Source organism: Drosophila bipectinata, chromosome XL, assembly GCF_030179905.1.
Source record: "Drosophila bipectinata strain 14024-0381.07 chromosome XL, DbipHiC1v2, whole genome shotgun sequence".
In the NCBI taxonomy this organism is placed as follows: domain Eukaryota; kingdom Metazoa; phylum Arthropoda; class Insecta; order Diptera; family Drosophilidae; genus Drosophila; species Drosophila bipectinata.
The window spans coordinates 8,580,157-8,604,334 of NC_091734.1; the positions used below are offsets into that span (position 1 = coordinate 8,580,157).

The following is a 24,178-nucleotide window of genomic DNA, read 5'->3' on the forward strand; positions in this document are numbered from 1 at the left end:
TTTTTTTTTCTACTGCCAGATACCATCGAATTCCACTCCCCCACAAGCTCCAAGCCCCCTTCTCTGAATTCGGGTTTCGTGCTAATTGTTGCGCCTCGCACAAAATTAATGAACTCAAGTTGTTTTCCGTTGTTTTTCGGGAGGGCTTTTCTTGTTCGTTTTTTTTTTTTTTGCTGTTTTTCGGGAAAATTCTTTAACGGAAATTGATACGTTTAATGTGGCCATAAGGAGGGTTGACGAGCAGGAGGATGGGGCGGCGAGCCATGGCTGCCAGGCACTTGAATGACATAATCTAATTGAAAAGCCATTTAAGCGTGCTGCATGATAATTTTTTCCATCCTCCTTGACTTCTCCTCCTCGGTTTTTTTTTCGGCCCGGAGAGAAAAGTCTTAACGTGATTTGAATTGATAATTTTCAGCAATTAGCAGAAAGTTTCCCGCTTAATTGAATTGAATGAAGTTTGACGTTATGCTCGCAAATCCAGGAACTCCAATTCCACGAAGCTTGTCGATACGCAGGGAGTCCAAAGTTAAAGATGACGAAAATTAACAATTTTTGAAATTTAATGATATATATTTTGATACAAAATGGTGGGGAATAATAATAGATCGGTATAAAGGTATTCCGTTCAAGGAACGGTTAAGAATTGGCTGAGATACAGGCATCGTTTGGGGCCATCTATGGGTTTTCATGAAATTTCAAAAGGGGGCCATGGCAGAAAATTTGGGAAAAAATTTAAAAAAAATTGGGTATCCATATTTTGATGCAAAATGACGGAGAATTGAAAAAGAAAGCTTTTAAGGTATCCCTCTCAAGGATCGGTTGAGAATTGGCTGAGAAACAGGCACCTTTCGGGCCACCTATGGGTTTTCGTGGATTTCCAAGGTCCATGGCAAAAATTCGGGAAAAAATTTTAAAAATATTGGGTATCCATATTTTGATGCAAAATGATGAAGAATTGAAAAAGAAAGCTTCTAAGGTATCCCTCCAAGGATCGGTTGAGAATTGGCTGAGAAACAGGCACCTTTCGGGCCACCTATGGGTTTTCGTGGATTTCCAAGGTCCATGGCAAAAATTCGGGAAAAAATTTAAAAAATATTGGGTATCCATATTTTGATGCAGAATGACGGAGAATTAAAAAAGAAAGCTTTTGAGGTATCCCTCTCAAGGATCGGATAAGAATTGGCTGAGAGACAGACCTCTTTTTGGCCGTTATATGGGTTTCTGCAAATTTCTAGAATGTCGCTTGAAAAATTGTCCAAAATTCCTATAAATATCGTACACACAATTTATTTCAATAGACAGAGTAATATTAAATATATTAATAATAATAAAATTATATCAACAACCCCACCAGCTTTGAAACAATGACCCCAAAATAATACCCAGTTCCGCAGCTAGAATGCATTCGCAAAGTCCACTACCAAATCGAAATGGATTTTTTAAAGGCCCTCACCACATTTCTTTGAAGTTTAAAAAAAAAAAACATCAACTTCTAGAATTTCTCTAGAGAAAACCACCTTTAACATTTTTTTTTAAAGAGAATTCTTTCCTTTCATATCACATTTTTTTTTATTGCTGAGGAAAGTCAAGTGGAGAGTTTTGAAAACCGACGAGTTTTGATTGTTATTCTGCGACCGCCGATCGTCATTTTAAAGGCTGCACTTCAAAAGGAAATGGGTGTTTTCGCAATATGTTTTTAGAAAAAAAAAAAATAATGAAAAAAAAAACAACAAAAGAGTGTTGGGCGGTATGTACAAAGGCGTTTGGAGTTCAGAGTTCAGAGTTCGGAGTCCACTTGTGGACGTGTACAGGCAGAAGTGCTCGAGGGGTTTCGGGCGCTGATTTCTTTTCGAATATAATTAGTTTAGTCAGAAGTCGAGATGTGTTTCACCTCTCCTCCCCATCCCCTCCCCCTCCTAGAGTTCCCCCGTTGCATGTCCAGAAATGTGGTGCCGGGAAAAGTTTTGGGTTTTTGGCAAAAACTTGAACCGACCAAATGTTGCTTAATGTTCCAGCCGCTGCTCTTTGAGCTGGCCATACTATATATATGTATATATGAATATATTTTCGCAACACCTCGCTTGTTTTTTCAACTGTCATTTTGACAGGTGGTACAGCTTCCTTGCTGCCTTGCAACTTGTTACCTTGCCTCCAAGCGGCGCAAGTTCTTTTGCTCAACTTTTTTGACTGACTACCAGACATGCTGGAGAATCTGGAGAAGCTATGTATATGTACATACAGTGGCGAGCAAAATTGAGTGTATGTTCACGACTCAGACTTTCGTCACCCATAAATTCATATTCACACAACCAAATCCAAAAATTTTTTTTGTTTTCTATTAATTATTTAATTCCTAATAAATTCTAAGCAAAAACAATGATGATAAAGATGAAATCGAGGAGAGATAAATTAAAAACGAAAAAAACCCACATAAACTCAATTTTGCACGTTTCATTTAATTTCCAAAATAATATTAATATTTTGTCCAAAGAAATTTATTTTATACGACTTCCTGTACGCGGCCAGGCATGTTATCTACCAAAATTTCTCATATATCTTTAGGAAAGCGTATCCATTCAGCTACAACACGCTCCCAAAGGTTGCCCCTGTTTGATGGACCTGTTTCGTACTGCATGAGCCGTCTTTTTATGATTGACCAAAGATTTTCAATCGGATTGAGGTCGGGACTTTAGTCCGGGGTTTCATTTAATTTCTAAGGTTCCCTTCCAAGCCATTCCTTAACAATTTTCGAAGAGTGCTTCGGATCCCTATCTTATTGAAAAACCATTTCTTTTTCGGAATAAGCACATTTTTCAATAAAAAATGTCTGAAATGAGAAGGAATAAGCTCCTAACACTAAAGGATGCTTCTTTGGCTATAATCAAGAATGTTAGCGAATGGAATGCTAGAAAAACGCTGCGACACATCGGATATATTGCAAGTGTGAAACAAAAACAAACCTGTATTATCCGATAAAAATATTACAGCGCGATTGAAATTTGCAAGGGCACACAAAAATTGGACCGTTGACGATTCAACGTGTTATCTGGTCTGACGAGTCTAAATTTTACCCTTTTCAGTCTGACAGAAAGCAATATTGCTGGCGTAGACCCGGAGATCGAATCCAAAGACACCATGTAAAAGAAACTGTAAGACATGGGGGTGGTGGTATTATAGTTTGGGGATGCTTCACATGGTGGCATGTTGGCCCTCTACAATTAATAGAAGGTATTAGAAAGAGGACTACCTAAAAAACTTGCAGACCAATCTTCCCAATTTTATTGAAAAATGTGCTTATTCCGAAAAAGAAATGGTTTTTCAATAAGATAGGGATCCGAAGCACTCTTCGAAAATTGTTAAGGAATGGCTTGGAAGGGAACCTTAGAAATTAAATGAAACCCCGTTACAAAGTCCCGACCTCAATCCGATTGAAAATCTTTGGTCAATCATGAAAAGACGGCTCATGCAGTACGAAACAGGTCCATCAAACAGGGGCAACCTTTGGGAGCGTGTTGTAGCTGAATGGATACGCTTTCCTAAAGATATATGAGAAATTTTGGTAGATAACATGCCTGGCCGCGTACAGGAAGTCGTATCAAATAAATTTCTTTGGACAAAATATTAATATTATTTTGGAAATTAAATGAAACGTGCAAAATTGAGTTTATGTGGGTTTTTTTCGTTTTTAATTTATCTCTCCTCGATTTCATCTTTATCATCATTGTTTTTGCTTAGAATTTATTAGGAATTAAATAATTAATAGAAAACAAAAAAAATTTTTGGATTTGGTTGTGTGAATATGAATTTATGGGTGACGAAAGTCTGAGTCGTGAACATACACTCAATTTTGCTCGCCACTGTATGCATATAAGAACCCCCAGGGCCTTTAGCTGTGAAACCAAAAAAAGATAGACGAACTATGTATCACATGCACTTGCAGCTGTCAAAGCCACCAAGCTGCAGCTCCCAAAAACTTTGTCCAAATCCCAAAAACTTGCAAAATAAAAAGATAAATGGCAGAGGGGAATTCCAAATTAGCTGAATAGAATTTCAAGGTGCCGAACAACATTAAAAATACCTCAAAATTCTGTTTGAATAGCACAAGTACTGCCCATAAAAAAAAATACAACCACAAACATGAGGCCCCAATCAGGCCCTGATCCTAATCCCCCATCTCGAGTTGGCAAAGTTTTGGAAACCATGCTTATAAATATTCTACAAATACCAATAAAATTAAATGAAATACTTTGCCAAACATTAAAAAAACACGGTTTGTATTGAAAGAAAACAAAAACCGAGAAAACTTAAAAATCCCATTCAACAGAGTCGGGGATTGGGGACTATGGGTGGTTCAAAGTGGCTCAACAATTTTCAACACGTTTCCCTCCAGTTCCGGCAGTCGGGCAGTCAGGCAGGAAAATCATAAAATTTTAACGAACCTATTGAAAGTTTACACATTGCTGCTTGATTTCACTGGGACGATGGGGCCTGGGAAAGTCGGTCTTACGGTTGTGGAAAGTGTGAAAAGCACCATCGAACGGCAAAGATTTTCACACTTAGACATTAAGGAAATTTATGAACAACCGCCGTAACACACACGCACATGGGATTCGAAGTCCTGGCCCTGGCCCTAGCCCTGGACCTTTGACTGGTTGCGCCGAAAATTGTGCTACAGGAAAATTAAACTTACCTATGTAAACAAGGCGAGGAAAAGGTATCCTCCAAGTGTGTGAGGGTGCATATCCTGTGTGTGTGTGTGTGTGTGAGGGAGGGGCGGGACCGGAAGTTATGTTCAAACTTAATTTAAGGTTCAATAGCGTAACCAAAGAAAACCACACAAGAAACTTTGACTGCCAAGATTCTTGGCGACGACGATGAACGAGTTCCGTGTAACATAAAATCTTGTGGTTTATTAGATTTTAATAATTCACACGATTCCTGTTAGTATCCTTGAGAGCTTAAGTGGGGTGGGTGGATGGATGGGTGGTTTGCACACACATGAGAGGAACAAGAACAGGGTGTGCATTTGAAGTCAACAAAAAACTAAGTTTTATCTACCGTAGCTCATAGTCTCAACTTTGTATCGCCTCAGACCCCGAAACAACAAAAAAAAGGACACCCGAAGGTGTGTTTGTCTTAGCAGGAAAATAACAACAACCGTCTACGACAAATTTGTGGCATATCAGCGGTGTGTCGTGTGGGCTGTGTATGTCCGCACTCCGGAGAAGCTGACAAGCAGCTAGGAAAGGAGCTGGGGGCTGGGGCTTAAGTTTCCTGCAGGAGTGAGCCAGGAGTAAGCTTGCAAGTGCAAGTGCCACTAAAGGGAATTGATTTGCCCAGGACTGGCGAGGACTACAGATTGCATAATAAGTTGCCGAGGATTTGAAGGGTATTTGTGGGGTATACCCACCCGAGACGAGACTCCAGACCCTGCCCCAATCAATGGATCAGTCCTCTGAGGCACCAAGGATAACATATGAGCTTACCCCTTGCTATGCAGCCATACCATGAATTCCTTTAGCTTTATGGAGACCAAAACTTTAGTGGCCAAAAGTCAAGTGACCGGGTCAAGCGAGGTGGGACAAAAACCAGGTAGCTGGTAGATAGTAGCTGAAGACAAGGGCTTTGGCGGACAAGACTGGCTGCTGCTGCTGCTCAGACGGAATAAATAAGTGAAAAATGCGCAACTTATGATCAAGTGTTCCCACAAGAATTGCAAACTTTGCAGGCCAACAAAGATTCCAGAACAAGGACCCCCGCCCCAAACCTTACAGGCTCCTTTGTCGCCGACAGTCTCTTGGACCCAAAATGTCGAAGACTTCATCAAAGTTATGTATCTCGCAAAAAAAACAAAAAAAAAGAATATAGCTTACCGGAAACTTTGCATAGTTGACAACATTGACCTTTTTTTGTCTCCGGGCCATAAATAGTTCATAAACTATGCTGGGACACACTGGCAAAGAAACGGAAAAAGAATGTTGGACTCAGATTTCGGTAAGGATGTGGCCAGTTCCTTCTAAAGAGTTTATTGCATTCCCACCAATTAGCTAACCTCAGTGAGACTTAGAGCCTCCCCTTTTTTTTGGAATTATTGAAAGCGATATTGTGACAGTATTTGTTAACTTTCGAGAGCCCTTGAAATCATAATATTTTTAAAGGCCCGTCCTCAGTGCAAATATTTAATATTTAAATTTCCAATCGTACTTCTACCCAAGAGATTGAAATGGGGTCTCGTCTGGCCGGGCTCTCTATATATTTTTCCTATAGAATGAAATTAATTTATTACATCAATATTTATGTTTCACTTAAATTATAATGCGTGAATGCAGCCAGCCCTCGTCTAAACTTTTACATTTTGCGATTTCCAAGGGAGTCCTGTGTTCTGGGCCCTTTGCCATTGTTGGAATCGTCCTTTCTGCTCGCCACAAGGCAAACAAAAAAAAAAGGGGGGGCAGTCGCCTCTGTGTGTCTGGGGGGGGGGATGGGGGCTTTGTCGAGGAATCGCAATCAGCCATAATAAATATTAAAAAATAGCGCATAAAGTCAAACATCGGGTGAAACTTTTCTAATAAAATAGTGGGGAAATGCAATTGCAAAATGGTTTCAACTTTTATACTGCATTTCGGGGGGGCATATTCAAAAACCATTTTTCGCCTATCAGGAAGTGTTTCAACAAATATTGACAGACTCTGGAAAATGGGCATGGCAGTGGGGGCGGTTGAGCCGGTCGGCATAATTAACCGTTAATATTGCAGAAGCGGCAAACAAAGTTTGTTTCGGCTGTATTTCTATTGCTGCTATTTGCCTAGAACTCTCTGCCACCCACTGGCCCGGGCCAAGGGCGTAGCAAGAAGCTATAAGGGGGGGATGCTATCTACCATTTAATAAGCTCGCAGTTGCTGTTTGTGTTTTTCAACACTGCAAACACACACATCGCATGTTAAGAGGGGGTGGAGGAAAAATCGCAGCTCAAACTCAAACACACAGTACGAGGGCAGTGCCATGGGGGACGAAGTATAGTACTTGAAGCCTCCCTGCCACGCCCTGCTGGCCTCTTCTATGCCGGCAGATGCGCTTTTGCTCATTTTTCGGTGTCAATGAACAGTTTTAACATATTAGCAAAGTTTCTTAAAGTACACATAAATATGTTTGATGTGAGTGGGTGCAGGAGTGGGGGGTGGCAGGCTCAGAAAAGCGCTCGAGAAGGTAAACGGAATATTATGTAAGATGCCGGCAGCCAAAGTGGCGGATGAGTGCTTGGCTGGCTGGGGGGTGACTGTGACTAGTTCTCTGCCCTCGAAACCTTTTCCCAAAAACCCAACTGGGGGATTGGGGGACTGGCAAATCCCGGCCCATCCCGGCCCATCCCGGCAATTGGACTTACAAATCAACTCAATAAAAACAATTTTCGATATTAAATTATCATTTTACTTGCCGGGAAAAACTTTCACTCCTCCACTAGCCTCTACTATTCTCCATCCACTGGCCACACATTGTACCCTGCCTGGGATATTACCACTCCATGGCACCACTACCTCACCACTACTACTACTATAACAAAAGGATGTCGTGTCGTGCCGCGTCGCTTAATCATGGCAATGATTTATAACGCTTTCAAGGAGCGCACCAAACTCGAACTTGTCGACGCCAACTCTCCGATTCTCCTCAAGGTGAGAGGGGTATTTCCGGGAGGATGGGTTAGATGGGGGTGGTTGGGGTAGAGGCGGCGGAATGACTTGGCAGACAAAGCGTAGTAACTAGCTTAGGAGACCAGGGCTGGGGGAAGTTTGAGGCCAGGTCGGAACATAAGTTTTCCAGCTACTTATACGGGCTGCAGTCAGGGGAAGGGGGTGGAGGTTGGTGAGGGATAGGGGGGGTTGGAATTTATCTTACGAAAAATGATTTGGCTCATTATCAACAGGAGCCAAAGTGCAGCCTTCGAGCACTGAGAGAAATAGAGTGAAAGATCTTACTATAAGTGGGACTTGATGGGAATATTATTAAGAAATAAAAATAATAATCTTCCTTATAAGAAATATAACTCTAGATTTGCACCCCCTTTTTTTTGAGTGTATAAAAATCCAGAGTTACATTTATAGACAAAAAGAGATATAAAGAAAAAGACAAGGACACGAAGAGCAAGAGCCCTGGACCAGGAGCTTGGGCAGGAACTGGGGCTGGAACTGGAGCTGGAACTGGGCCTGGGGTGAGAGACATCGAAGAAACGCATAAATCAACAACAAAAGCAGAAAAAATGATTTATTTTTGTTGGCTGCTTCTTCAGCTTCTTCTTCTTCTTCATCTTTTGTTGGCCAAAAACCACCCCCACCCCACCCCTACCACCAGCCCTTAATAATTTTTTTTTCTCCAGGATGGGGTGTTGTATGATTGCTTCTAATAAGTAAAGTGGGATAATGCCGAGAATTTGTGGGGTGGGGAAGGGGAAGGCGGCAGAAAGAACACAAAGGTGTGTAGTGTATGCTGGAGTGTGTGGGTGGAAGTACGAGTGCGAGTGTGTGTGCACACCCACCAATAATAAAGTAATCAAAGTGATATGGTGTTGATGCTGCTGGGAGGGGGGACATGTGTGTGTGTGTGTTGGCAGGGCAGGATAAAAGAAAGAAACCCCGCAATATGTTGTTGCCAGGACTCTCCAGGACCCACCTCTTACCGAGACTTTTCCCGAGATTATGCCATTAAGACATGAGGCAATCGAATTATGGTCCTGGCCTGCAAATGAAATTGAATAAGAAATGGCAACGGAGGCGCATAACTCTCCACAGCTGGGAAACTTCCTGGAGCTGTCCAGCCCCAAAGAAAGATCGAAGCCAGGATGATGATTATCTAAGGCGGGAGGAGCGCCCCTTCTCCCCCTGATAATTAAGCAATAGTGGCTCCGAAACTTTATTCGACATGTGTTTGGCGTCGTATTCCGCCAAACCAGCCAGCCAGCCAACCAGCCAGCCAGCCGCATAAATAAAAGCTTAATTGCCTCCTCAAGTGCCAGGTGCATCTACCTACCTGCTGCCCTTTGCCACTAAAAGAAAATACTCGAATCCAAGCCACAAAAACATACTCCCCAATAGCGAAGAGAGAGGAACAAGTTTTCGGAACGACAAAGTATAAAACATATGCTGAAACACCGATTGCAATTAATCTTGTGCAAGTCTTAGCCTCCAGTACCCATATAGCCCCCCTTGTGGAATTGGTAAACAAAACACCGGAGGAAAACTTCGGGAGAACCGCATTCGGGACTTCCTAGCCCGCAAACAGGAATCAGGCTATTTGTGCGGAGGCTGATCTATTGTTGGCAAAGCTACTTTGCTGCATACCTCAAGGCGCCACCCACAGCGACTATGTGTCTACGCCCAAAGCACACACACACACTACCTACATACATATATATGCGTATGTGTTCGTGCTATAGACAGTTTTGGGGCATCCTTAAATACCAATTTATGGCACAAGCAGATAAAGTCCAAAATCTGCACTTAATCTTTAGCATTGTTTAATTTCGACTCATTGAGTTGGGCGCCAAAAGCCCCCGCGCTCCGTCTAACTTTCTTTTCAGCCTTGCCAGAGGGTGTTGTGTGGGTGAGTGGGCTAGTGGGCGTGGCGGTATGAATTGGCATTGTTGTCAGGGAGGTGGAGGAAGGTTAGGTAGGCGGGGCATGGGCCCTTAGTTGCCTGGGAAATAAATCGCTGTCGACGGGTACAATGTAGTGCACTGAAAGAAATGAGGGTTTGAGGAACTTAACATATTCCTAAATTTTTAAAGAAGAAAACTATATACAAAATACTATAAACTATACTATAATAATCACCAAAAAAATATATTGATTTGCAAAAGGTCACCTTTTTTTTTTTGCCTGCAGAAATCAAAGGCTGATTTCGGGAAGAACTTAGTGGGCTTGTGTGCAACATTTGATGGCTCATTGCAACTCCAGGAACAACAAGAAGAACACATCCTTGCTCAACAGGCGCAACAGTCGTCCTTCAACAGACACCCTCCCTTGGCCCGATTTTGCGGCTTCCAGGACCTTGTAGACCAAGCCAAGAGTTGCTTCCTAGTTAAAACTTACAACTTGCGCGTTATTTCCTGCCAAAGCCAAACACTCGCCCTCCGAGAAATGGGGCTGGGGCTTGGGATGGGGGGCCTGCCACCGCTTTTCCAAACCAACCGCAATGCCCTCCGTACTTAAGGTGTTAACGCAAAAGCTTGACTCATAAAATATTGAAAAAGCCGCAAAAACTTTGCACCAAAAAAGAGCTCCGAAAATACACATAGGTAATAGAGTAAGCAACCAAAAAACCGTCTCGAAATAGGGGGGGAGCCGGTGCTGCCGTGAAGGTGGGGATTTCGGAGGATTCCGGGGGATATTGCGGCGGAATGTCGGAACCCCAAATTGAACATTTAAGTGGTGGAGCCGGAACAACTTTCCAAACTTGACTCTTTCACCTAACAAATGCGCTATAAACAACTTTCAAAGGGGGAATATTCATATTAATTGTCCTTATACGGATGCATACACATATCCTTAACCGTATTGCGTTTAGAGATTGTACTCTTATGGAGGCTGGATATGAATCGGATATGTAGTGTGTTTAATGCAAAATCGATCTAGGAATTGTTTAAGGCATTCCGCTTATGAATCCGACAAATATTGGCCAAGATATAGCTTCCCCAGTGGGCCATATATCCACTTTCGGGAGCTTTCCCTGTTTTCGAAGAGGGTCCCCTTGAAAAATTGGAAAAAAAAGTTATCGAAAATATAGATTCTTGGTTTTGATGCAGTTTTCTGCGGAACCGATCTAGGAGTAGTTTAAGGCATTCGTCATGGGAATCTGATGGGTTTTGGCCAAGATATAGTTTCCCTAGTGGACCATAAATGCACGAAGAGGGTTCCTTCAGAATATTTGAGAAAAAAAGGATCGAAAACGTAGTACCTAAATTTTAATGCAGTTTCTTGGAGAATCAATCGAGGACTCAAGATATTCCGCTTAAGAATGGAAAGCATTTTAGACAATATTTTAAATCATAAACATTTCAATATAATATTTATAAGGAGTTTTCATGGCACTTTCCGTCAAAACATCAATTCGAGTTTGTTTTTAAAAATGTGAAGGTAGCTAGACATTGTTGATACGTTCCAAGTCGTCTTGGTGTGGCGGATCCTTTTGTGCCTTCGGGGTCCTGCGGCCAACTGACCCACAGACATCAGCCATGACGGCTGGCCACCTGATCCTGCTGCAGTTCAGCATGCACTGCTTCAAGATCATCTTTATATACTGCATCTGCGTGAATGTCCTGGAGCATCTTGTGCAGCGGGTGCAGGACACATGACCGTGGTGGCAGGGCAATGGAGGTCGCAGTAATCCGAACCGTGAAACAATAAAAAAAATAAAAATAAAGAATCCGCAGTTTGGCACCCCACCGAATTATCTTTTTTTTATCTCTTTTTTTTGGGGGGGAGAAATTGTAAATCGATGCGATTTACGCAAACGAAGTATAATTTTTAATGGGCGCCTGCCTTCGGGCATAAATTACTTTTGGGAGAGGAAATTTAAATTACCTGCGATGTAATTACACAAAAGAATATGCCAATAAAAATGACTTATGTATCAATTTCCTTTACGACACAGGAAGCGGGGCTCAGGTCGCAGGACGACGCACGAAGGACGAAGGATGAAGGACGCAGGACACAGTATGATAATAACAAACGCAATGTAGCACAAAGCGAAAAATTTTCAATTTTATTTTTATTGCCTTATTGTGTATCAAATATTTACAATTATTTGCCATGAGCCGTGAGCCATCAGCCGTAAGCCATGAGCCATATAGCCATGGAGCCGGGGAAATGAGCAGAAGGCCCAGACGTCGGCAATTTATCGGCGGGGTGGGAAAATAGGTCTGGGGGGGAGGGGGTGAGGCATGCAATGCTGATAAATTCAAATAAATTACAGCAATGCAGTGTAACCAAGGTGAAAATGACGAGACTTTTCGACGCGAAAAACCACCCACTGACAAAACTACAGACGTGGAAAGTTTCTCGATCAAAAAGCGCCAAGAAAGTGGCACGGATGCCGTTCCGTTCCCCCCTTACCATCTGCACCATCTATCCTTTGTGGCGGCATTAAAATTTTATTTTAATGTCATCGAGACGTTGATTTACAGCCCCCGGGTCTCTCTGTGAGCCCGCTGAGCGGTATGTATATTTTAATAATATTTTATTACTTCGAAAAGTGGTAATAGCGCGTGAATGGCAAGCAGACACAGGTTGTGAAGTACTATATACATACTTCTTGGGGAGTCCATCAGCTTGGAGAATGAGTTTGCAGACCCGACACTTGTTATTTTGGAGTCTGATATCCAAAAAGATTAAATTTAAAAGGGCACTAACCGTCTTTCGAAATTAGAGCTCGTTGGCAAAATAAATACTTACAGCCAGGTATTCCGAGACTGGATACAATTTCCACCTGTTCTGTTTACTTCTCCGGTTGTGAAACCCGGCAATTGAGACGAAACACAAACAGGTTTCCATCAATTGGAAACACATTTGCCGTCAGCTTTCCGCCTTTTCCGGGCTGGGGCTTTCCCCAATGCTATAGCTGGTTCATTTAACAACAATTATAATGGTTTCCACTGTTTTTGGCATTACTTTTAATGGGCTGAGCTGGTCTGGGCTGTCTATTGAAGACGGAGCCCGGTAAAACTTAATGAAATGAAACCCTAGGAGATGCAGTCTCTCAGGCTCTGGTTTTAGGCGTTTTGTTGAAATCTATTTTAAGTAATATTTATGTGAATTTACCCTGCATTTCATCTTGAACCAATTAATTTTTATTTATGCCCCTGTCGCCTTTGGTAATATATATATATTTTTTTTTTATACTGTGCTCCCTTATCAAACAAACAGTTGGCAAAATGATAAATGCCCCTCGGCTCGCCCACCCCTCCCCCTGGTAATTTAATATTTTTCATTTTTTTTTTCCGAAAGTTTCTGTTTTTTTTTTTGACATTTCACCGCAGGAGGATGGAGGAAGGGCGGTGGAGCTGCCCAAAAAATGACAATTTTTAATTATCAAATGCGTTTAATGATAAAAATTTTAAGCGTGGGGGGCGGGGAGTGGCCACTTCCCCCGGTCCTGGATTTTAATTTATGATTTATTTGTGTGGGTGGCGGCGCCCATAATAATTAATATTGCACACAAGGAAATAGCGGAGAAAATAAAAAAAAAACCGAAAACCCGGAAAGAACCCGGGAGCCGAGTGGAAGACACGGCTCGAGAGCAAAGGCGTCGAAAAGAAATCCCCTTGGGGGGCGGGTGGCGGAGGCGAAATACAATTTTTTCATAAATCTTACGAGGCGACAAAAAAAAAAAAAAGAAACGGGGTGGCATGGGGGGGACAAGTAAGTGCAATGTCATTGAGGCGAAAGTAGAAAGGGGAATACGAAACAAAACCCAACAGGCCCGCGGCTCAGACGAACCCGAAGCCCCCAAACCCCACCCCCATGTACATACATATGTGGCGTCTTGAGAACAGAAAATTAAAAGTATTTCTCGAATTATTGTTAATGATGATTAAAAATATGTGTACTTGCCTGGGACGCCAGGTGCGTCGGCGGAAGTAAAAGGTGTGCTTTTCAAGGGTGTAACAACAGATCCAGGGCGGGGGCGTGGTGTTGAGACCCATGTAGGCCTAGGTTGGGGAGTACAGCAGCTACTCCCCAAAGCAACGTATCCTGATTTGAGTGACTCAGACTCAGTGCCTTTTCCAAAAGCGCACTCCAGTCGCACTAATATTCAAATATAATATGCATGGCTCCGAGTCCAAAAACTTCAGACAAATCATATGTATAAGGAAAGGTATGGTACACACACACACACGTCCTCTTCCACCCAATAATTCTATTGAAACGAGCTCGTTGTGCCCCCACAAATGAACATTACGCCTCTCGGTGTTATTCGGAGGGTTGCAGGCGTGTGGCGGCACTCGATAACATAATTATCTGTCATAATCAGTAGGCGTTGAAATGTGCAATTTAAAGTGCAATTTAATGCGCGCCAGCAGCCAAAAACAACAATTCCACAGATACGCAGATGCACAGATATACAGATACATAGATACACAGATACGGTGCAACATTACAGCAACAGATACAGATTGGGGTACAATAGGGATGGATGTGAGGCTTAGAGGGATGATATTTACTCCCCTTTGGAGAGTTTTAATATCCATAATTATAGTATCTATTGCTAGTCTACTATCTGGTGGCTAAAAAAATCCAGATTCTAGTTAATCTATTAGTATACCTCCTAAGGTATATATTAAAGTCGGTAAGGGCTGATACAACCCCCTTGTTGATTGTGTCAGTTTTGAGTTTTTGCGAAAATTTGCATCGGATTATTGCAATAAACATAATTATGCGCGCTGCATATGATTTTTCAATTAAACCATGCAACCCGTTGCCACGGTGCCGAAGGGGGGTCCTTCCCCCAGCACTCCAGGGCCCTCGGCAAATAAAGGGTTTATAAACAGAAGGGAGAGGGTGGGGCAGAGTGTCCTCTGGTGGTGATGATGCCGAGGGATTTTGGCCTGACAGCGGCAACCAATTGCCGCTCGTTGCGGGTGTTTGTAATGCATATTTGTTAATTAAGTGTCGCATGTGTCCTCCGCCACACATACAGTCCTAGTCTCCTGCCCCTGCCACAGCAGGTGGTGCAACTGTAGCGCTGCTTAAGTGGAATCAATGGATTGTAATTCAGAGATAATCATCCAGTCATCCAGTATGGGCAAGTGCGAAAAAATGGCACACATTCGTCATTAAAATTTCGTTGCCAAGGACCCTCCCCGTCCATGCAGGACGAGAGGGACTTCAATTAGGCAAGGTGTTGAAGCAGAAACACCATCCACTCTGTGTCTTTGAAAGCGAAATCGTTGTATTTGGAATCAGAACAAAAAAATAAATATACGGGGCCCTGAAGCAAGAGCGCTTGTGGTGTCAATGGGGATCCAAGATCTTAAGCTAAAAAAAAATACAAAAAAAAACAAAGCATCTGCACTAGGTGAGAGTTACAATTGCCACAAGTCCTGCCACTGGGATCTCCCGATCCTGGAGACTCAGCTCGATGATGTAATCGCCTTTGGGGGCATCGTCGGGCAGGAAATTGGTCTCCATTTCATAGTTATCGATCTTGTACTGGCCTTTCGGAAAAGGGCAGTTTCCCTGCTCGGGCAGGTTCGAGGACTTCTGGATCTCGGGATAGGTGTCCTGGTCCTCATTTATGAACTGGCAGAAGGGCTTGTTTACATTCATAACCAGAGGACCCTTCTGCTTGGCCGCCGAGTCATAGACGAACACCCGCAGGGCTATCTGAGATTAGAGATTAAAGCGACTTAGTCCTTGTAGTTCATCCATAGGACTGGACTGGACTTACTTTCTGTTCATCGCCCATATTCAGTTTGAACTCAAAATCACCGGCCACCACGAACTTGTTGCGTCCGACCTTCTTCATCCGCAGAGTGCCCCAGTCCACCCACTTCTCCTGGTTGTCGATCATCGAATCCTTGTCGAAGGAATTCAGCTCCACGCTGTAGGGCTTCTCGGCTCCTGTCCAGACCAGAAACGAGAGGAGGGCCAACAGCCCGAGGGCAAAATGACGCTGTGTCATCGCGAACCGAACTGTGAACTGATCGCTTCAGCTTCCCCCTATATAGCGACACGCTTGGCCTGGATTTGGTCTAATCCAGCACGCTAGATCGGTGTAGCAACGTGATTAGAGGGGCTTATCTTCCGACATTACTATGTGAGCTGGCCGAGGTCGGGTTGCATGTTTCGGAAACCGTCAATTGTTCAGTTTGTGAGGTAACTCCTCTGCATAGCCAACTGAACCCTTCATTTCCACCTAGCCATCGAAGGCCAATACCTAAGCCGATGCACATGAACTTCCGGAGACACTCAACGTCTGTTTCCTTGAATATTTATGGTTTGGCGGGTCGTCTCCCGGCCCCACCACCACCCGGGGGCCATCGCCACTTAAGTCAAGACAGCAACCCGAATAACTTTGCAGCAGCACTGGCAGAAAGCCGGAGGAAGGAGCCAACAATCCAACGAAGGAGGTCTCCTGCCAGGACGAGACGCGACCTAAAACAACAACAAAATCCGATGGGAACATTGCTGGGCCGGCGATAGTTCGATGAATTTATTACTTTTGATGTTCAAACACGAAACTGCTGCAGGCCATAAAACAAGGTCCTAGACCCGACCGCCTCGACTCCCCGGCCCCCATCGGACCGCGGCCCTGTCATCTTCGAGGACTCGAGGACGGGGTCGAGGGCCGTAAATGCTATTAAAACTTTACATGTCTCAATAGAGTGTTAAGAGCTTAGTTCGCGCAAAATATTCCCAGAATTGCAGCCGGCAGAAAGTTTAGCTGCCAACAAGGATAATCGATGGCGACACTTGAAACAATAATGTGAACTTTTCAAATAAAAGATTCCACACCATAGACCATATTTGCTTCAAAGTTCCAAGTAAAATATATACTATTTAATTAAAGCAATGTCGAAAATAATTACACACTGGTACTGCGTCTCTCATAGCAAGAGTCACGTGACAAAATAAACGAAACATCATTTCAATAAAATACAAACAAACAAACAAAAAAATGTTATATACGTATAGCAGAGCAACACCAGAGGTCCTGGCTGGGGAGCAGAGACAAAGTCAAAGGTGGGGCTACTGGAGGGTGAAGACTGAAGAGCGAGCTTAAAGAAATGCAGCGAAATTAAAATAAAATAAAATTTACGTTGAATTAAAAGGAAGCAGGAAGAGCCAAAGTAAAGGGTGAGGTTGAGGAATGCAATGATTTTTTTAGAAAAGGGTCGAAGAGGTGATACCTTTGGAAGGACACGAATAGATACTTTTTGACCCTACTGAGTTCTCTGAGGATTTTTATAAAGAAACAGGTTAAGTGGAAGTATCCATGGGTATGGCCTGAATACCAGCTTGTCTTAGACTCCGACTGTCCTCTAGATACTCCCGATTCTGACCTGGCTTCTATATCTATCGTAGTACTTTCATAAACTATAGGTACCCCTGGATATGGCCTGAATACCAGCCTGACTAATACTCCACCTGTCCTCTAGATACTCTTGATTCTGACTTGGCTTCTATATCTATTGTAGTACTTCCATAAACTATAAGTACCCCTGGGTATGGCCTGAATACCAGCTTGACTAATACTGCGACTGTCCTCTAGATACTCCTGATTCTGACTTGGCTTCTATATCTATCGTAGTACTTTCAGAAGCTATAAATACCCCTGGCTATAGCCTGAATACCAACCAGACTAATACTCAGACTGTCCTCTAGATACTACTGATTCTAGTTTGGGTACTTGATCGTAGGGAGTACTTTCATAAGCTATAAGTACCCCTGGCTATAGCCTGAATTGCAACCAGCCTGAATACTCCAACTATCTTCTAATTAAAAACCTACAGGGTATCTCTGATGCGCAAGAGGACTGAAAAAAAAAGCTGGAAAATAACGAAACTGACAGGAGTGTGGGGCAGGCGAGTCGTGACTTCATTTGCCTGACACTTGGCTAAGGGAAAGTGACGCGAGCGGGTGGGTGGGTGGCGAGTGGGTGGATTGGTTGTGGCATCAAGTGTGTGCCATAAAGAAGTCGGGGGCGGTAAAGAAAAAAAAAGAGCGGGTGCCAAAAGAAAGGCTGCAAACGATTCCTAATTGAAAACTATTAAATTCTCTTCCTTTTTTTTTGTTTTGCGTTGTCTTCCCGCCTGCTGATACTTTTGCCACCCAAACCCACTCAACCCACCCAACCACCGCCTAGCTCCAAGCCAGCTTCCATCTCATTCTTGCCGCGATGGTCCTACGCTTCGTCCAAATTGGAACTTGAATTTCATTTCGAATGACATTCGCTCCATCACGCGTCAACTGCAGCCAACTCGTGGCACGTAACCGGGATGGTTAAAAAAAAAATATAAAAAAAACGAAAGGAAGATGGCAAGGAAAAAATGGTAAAGAAAAGCGGACATTTTCATTTAAGCATATTTAATTAGATGCAATTATTTATGGTATTAAATAGATGAGGCAGTAAATGTGCTGTGCCGGCTCGCCACCCAAAGCCACCCACAGAAAAAAAAGAAGAAAATTGAAATAAAATGCTAAAGAATTGCTTCGTTGTCTGTCGCCGAAGCAAAGTTAAAAAAAAAAAAAAAGAAAACCCCAACAACAACAACAGGGTGAAATAAACAAATACAACAACCAATTAGGAAAAGAAAAAATTCTGGAAGAGCTGGAAAAAGAAAAATATTCAATTCCTGGCTCACTCAAAAAGGCACAATGTTCTGCATTAAAAAAAAAATGCCACGCCCCGACGCCCCAGTCGCCCACTCATCCAACCCCGCCCCACTGTCCCATGCGCATCATTTAGCAGCCAACCATAACAATTGGCGCCCCCCACCCATCCACCCATCCCCTCTAGTTTCATTTCCATATAATCCCTCGGACGAAGGAGTGCATTTAAATGGCAGGAAATTTTCAAAAAATTGAAATTTAAGTCTTTGATATATTGGTGCCGATTTATTAGACGCCCCCTTTTTTTTCTTAGCTCTTCTGGATGGACACACCCCCAGGAAAAAAAGCTTAGACCTTCCCTTGGTCCATGTCCGAGATGGAAAATATTACACATAATTTTATGAAAATATTTGAATCTGTTAGAACTATCCCCACAAATACTCAACGATAATCGCCACAAATCCACACCTCCCGTGGCCTGATATTTATTGGAGTTAATGATTCGAGACCATGGACGGTGGTCAACCCCTTTCACACCTTTCGTGCCAAATCACGCAGATTGACAAACGTTTAACATTATTCCCCCCATTCGAACCTTTGGACCGACCCCTTTCGACCTGACCCTTTCCTGTCCGGACACTCTGGACTCTGGAGAACCCTTGTCAACATTGCGTAACCGAAACTATTAAAAAGATCAGCCGGACACTTGACTCTCTACGGCCACAAGGCCGGCAAGGACATAAAAATTGACGCAAAAAAAAGGGGCGAAAGGAAATAAAATTCAAGAGGATTTTTGGCCATTTTTCACACGATACTGTCTTTAGCCTCGACATATGTTCCTGGTCAAATCGATTAAATAAATCATTAGCATCTTTTGTGGCCAATTTCTTGTGTCCTTTTTTTTTTTTTGTGGTGTCCTGGCGTGTCACTTGTGTGTGTTAGTGTGGTGTGTGGTGCAAATTGTTTTTTAATACGCAAGGAAGGCGACAAGAAATGTGGGTATTCTTCTTATTCCCCGTTTGACATGTAATTTGTTGCGCTTTTATGGGGATACTCGAAAAAAAATAATAAAAAAAAGAATAAGATCCCATTGGGGAATAAAGGTTAGTTTCCAAGACACAAAAGTATTTGAATGTTTGGGCCCATTATTGAGAGACGACACGGCACTTCATCTTAAAGGTCTTTCCCCAAAAAATGCTTACATAATATTCTATATTAAATGGGTGTCGTGCAAATGTCCAATAAATTTTGCTATTTTTCTACTCATAGCCACCTTTTTTTTTTTTTTCGTTTTTGCGACCTTGTTTGGTCCAACGTCATTGTAGTCCCATGTCCTTACCGGATCCCCGCCTCAGTGTCGAACCCTTTTCATTATATAACGATGGGCGTGTGGCTTTAGAGACGACAGAAAAAAAAACAAATTCGAGTCGAATCATATGACAATAGTTACGTTTTTTAACGGCATTCTTCTATTCCCAACATATTTCACATTTAAGGCAATAAAATTCCTTTTTTACGCCTTTTTGTTGACAAAAAAAAATGAATAGAAAAAGAGTTGATTTATAGAAGTCGGAATATTCGTCACTAATATAAGCCAAATTTGGAGGTACCTTTGCCTTCTTTTTAAGCACTATCCCTTACGGTTTCCTTTCCTATTCGATTTCTTTATTATTGTTTCTTATAAAATATATAAAAATAGGTCCTTTGGCCTTACCTGAAAATGATTGGAAAAGGAGTTGATTTATAGAAGTCGGAATATTCGTCACTAATATAAGCCAAGTTAGGAGATACCTTCGCCTTCTTTTCAAGCACTATCCCTACAGTTTTTGGTTTCCTAATTATTGTTTCTTGTAAAATATACGAAAAGGTCCTTTGGTCCTTGCAAATATATGCATAAGCGTGTCACATAGACATCACTACGTGGTCCATTGTTTCAACCGAGCTCTGGCCCGCGAAATCTTTCGCAAAAGCAGAGCTTTACAAAAAAAACGCAAACAATTTCTTGTAATTAAAATCCATGGCCTCTTCTGGTCCCCTCCCCCCCAGCCCACTTAGACGGGGGGGTTGGTGGTTCAGTCAGGTGCTCAGCTGCGCCAATCAGTCACAGACCAGTCAACCACCGTAGCTTCCAGGTCCCGCGTCCGGTCTAGCTTGTCACTGCAGGCTGCAGGAGTGCAGGCAGGTGTGGGTTAAAAAGGGGGTGGTCGGCCCCAAAGGCAGACACCGGGCGACCTTTGCCCCATAGCCTCACTCGGGTTTTTGCCTCATTTTTTGTTTTTTTTTTTTGTTCAAGAATTACTGATTATTAATTCATTTTGAACCAGTGAGGCATTCATATTTCTGCAGTAACAGTGGGTCGTCCTTCGTCCTTCGACACGCACACCGCTGCTATAGCCTCGTGATCCTTTCGGTCCTTCATGTTGTCTGTCAATGTTTTGCTTTAATTTTTTTTTTTTTTTTTGTATTCTTTGGGTTGGATATATTTGTATAGCTAGCTGCTGACTTTTCTGGTACCTACAGGTTAAAAAATAAAACCCCACCAAACCTACATGATGGGTTCTAATGGCTGTGGGTTCTCTTGCTATCTAAATTAACTTTTGATAGCAATAGTTCCTTGTTAGTATTTATTTTACCATCATTTTTTCTCAGTGCACTTGCTGGGTTTCTCTGGGTGCGTCTACGCGAGTGCCTGGCTGCATTCATTGTTAAATCATTGAGTTTTTACTGCAGTTTGGCAAACGGCATTCGAAGCTGCCAACCTCACATCAACCTCAATTTTCCGTCTGCCCCTTTCTGTTTTTTTTTTTTTTTTGTGTCCCGCTCCAGGGTTTTCAGTTCTGGTTTTCTGGTTCATCTTCTGCCTCTTGAATGTCCATGTAAATAAAGTCAGCGCGGTAAGAAAACAAAATGTGGACTGTGACTGGGCCTCCACCTGGACAAGCTGCACTGAGAAAATCTGAGAAGTCTTGGGTTAACCCAAATGGGTTAAGACATCGACACTGCTTGGTCTTGTGTTATGATTTTAGTGAATTTTTCGAAGCATCATTAGAGATACATATTTGAGGAAAAACAAGAGAGGACAGCTATAGTCGAGTTTCCTGACTATATCATACCCGGTACCCGGTACTCTTCCACCCGCACTTTAACTAATCCTTAAAACCATTAGAAATGATAAAGATAGATAGTTGAATTATGATTTGAGGTGCAGATTATCCATTAGAATAGTTTGAAAACAATAATTTGATACAAACTTAAACTGCGTGGGCATTATAGGAGTCTCCATGCTGAATCCTATAGCTCTATATATAATAATCTCCACGAGATCCACGCTTTCGTGAGAACCGGGTATAGTAAAATTCCTCATTTTTCAGATAGTTCATCAGAACATTTTTTAAAAATTTTTACAAAAATTTTACCTTCCAGCTTTGAATGCAGTTTAATAGAGAATGGATCCACAATTCCAAAAAGGTATCCCTTTTAAGGATCAGACAGATATTGACCAAGATACACCCTTCACAAGAGCCCATATTTACGTTTTCTTGAAGTTCCCCATTTTTCATAGGGGGTCCATCAGAAAATTTGGAAAAATATCTTCAAAAAATTGGCCTTCTAGATTTTAATGCAGTTTTATAGAGAATGGAGCCCCGATTACAGAAAGGTATCCCTTTTAAGGATCAGACGGATATTGACCAAGATACACACTTGACAAGAGGCCATTTCTACGGTTTCTTGAATTTCCCCATTTCATCAAAAAATTTGGAAAAATATCCTCAAAAAATTGGCCTTCCAGATTTTAATGCAGTTTAATAGAGAATGGATCCACGATTCCAAAAAGCTATCCCTTTTAAGGATCAGATAAAACTTGACCAAGATATTGACATCGTTTCGGAGCACATCGGAAAAGTTTCTATAGACTTGGAGGTAGGAGGCAGGTTCTCCATATTTTTTCCTAGTGCATCCGAGGACGGAGCCAAAGGACATCTGCCATCAAATGCAATCTGGGACTTGGGCTTGTTAGTCTGATTGGGTGGCTGATTGGTTGGAACGGCTGGCGCTGAATCTCAGCTACTCTCCGGCCGAGGAAGAGCCCAGGCTGGCACTGGTGACAGAGATCCTGGACAGAAGGAGGGTGCTGTGCTAGAGTGAGGGAAATGGTACCGGCACGAACAATGAAGCGGGAACAATGTTTACAATTTTTTGTACCCCACCATCGTCTGGTACCAAAACAGACAGAATATACAGAATATTTTTTCGTTTTTTTTCAGCTACTGCTGCTTCTTTGCTCGTTTCATATTTTGTGTTTGCCTTGTTATGCTTTGTGTGTTGTATACACATTGTACACCTGCACACCTACCCAACCCCACCACCTGCCCACCCTACCAAGTACCTGTCCCCACCTGTAGTTGGATCGCCCCTCGTCGGCTCCTGGTCTGAGCCATGTTTGACTGTATTTAGCCAGCGGTCATAAAGTTAATTTGTACAAATGTTGCAAATAATTCAAACAGTTTTGCTCGAGCTGGGCAGCCCCCTTACGTTTCTGGTCCTATTTGTATCTCTTTTGATGAGTATTCCTTGTGTGTGGCACTAGCCGAATGGCGGATGGTGTTCCAATTAGATGCTGGCCGGAGGAGGAGGTCCCTCTGGAGGAGCGCTCCCATCAATGGCCTGTGAACTGTCCCAATCTCTCCCATCAAAAAGCAATAGCACCACAATGACCGCCAATTGGAACCACCACCTGCCGCAATGACACCACCGAATGGTGTGCGGCCCACAGCCCCATTAGCAGGTGGCTCATAAAATTTCTAATTAACCAAAAAGCCTATTAGCTGCGACACAACGAACACTATTTTATTATTAGCCCAGAAAGCAGATGCAGCAAAAAATATACCCGAAACATTCAACACCTTTTAAGGCGGAAAGGCGGGAAAGTCGGTAGCGAAAGGTCTAATGAAAGCCTCCTCTTTCTCTCTCTCTGGAAGCACATCCTAAGCGGGAACCATAATTTTACTTATTACAATTTTATATATATATATGTATATGTATATATATATCCTATAGGATGAGGTGCTACCGGGTGCTGTCCCGCAGCAAAACATATTCCCAAAAATTACCAATTTTGTTGCTTACGATTATTACCTTGGCAATGGGTTCGGTGATGTGTTGCTTTGCGCAGCATGGATGTTGCACGTTCAACATACTATACATACCTTGATGCTGCTCCTTCTGCTTTTGCGGCACTCTGGAGATGACTTAACACGTAGCACATCATTAAAAATTTTGTGCCATTAATGCGTAACAGACACACACATTCGGAGGAAAGGGTGTGGCCTCCCACACGCATGTGTGTACAGTGGCGGTAAAGTTTCTAGTGTCATATCTCAGCCAGGCTCAGGACCCACTACTTGGATAGTAGGCCAAGGACCTGTATCTGCTCACCGAGCCTTGATTCCAATTGCCAATATGTCACACCCAGGCAGGGCATGGGCATAGCCATCTTTGCGAGCCTGAATCTAATAACGGGCCACATTATCATCTTGCGTCCTTTTAACACCTCCAGTACCTCCCAGCACCACCATCCAGCGCCGAACAATTAACAAAAGGTAATGTAAAATTATAATTATCACACAAAAGCACATTTGTTAATTTAAGCCAAAACAAACACGGCCGAAAGGGGAGTCTCAGCGGCAGAAGGACGAGACATCGGGCCAAAGGGAAGGATTGGGCCGTACATCTTCCAAGACATTTCTTCGCACTTGGTGGTAGGTGGGGCTTCTGGCTTCTGGGGCTGGCAAACGACCGATGCGTAACAATGAAAAGTCCCCAATGTAATAAATATAAAAACAGCCGAAAAA

The 24,178-nt window shown here is 42.7% G+C and overlaps 2 protein-coding genes across 2 annotated transcripts; one reads left to right on the top strand and one right to left on the bottom strand.

Annotated features, from left to right (window-relative positions):
• The first annotated feature begins 11,080 nt into the window (after positions 1-11,080).
• On the top strand, positions 11,081-11,442 carry LOC108121674 (uncharacterized). Its single transcript, XM_017235925.3, has one exon. The coding sequence runs from the start codon at positions 11,228-11,230 to the stop codon at positions 11,345-11,347; it is 120 nt and encodes a 39-aa protein (XP_017091414.1). The 5' UTR covers positions 11,081-11,227; the 3' UTR covers positions 11,348-11,442.
• A 3,475-nt stretch (positions 11,443-14,917) lies between these two features.
• CheA7a (Chemosensory protein A 7a) lies at positions 14,918-15,675 on the bottom strand. The gene is made up of 2 exons (XM_017235923.2): positions 15,442-15,675; positions 14,918-15,377 (listed from the first exon to the last, which is right to left on the bottom strand). Exons 1-2 carry the CDS (start codon positions 15,673-15,675, stop codon positions 15,066-15,068), a joined length of 546 nt encoding a protein of 181 aa, XP_017091412.2. The 3' UTR covers positions 14,918-15,065.
• Positions 15,676-24,178: the final 8,503 nt, after the last annotated feature.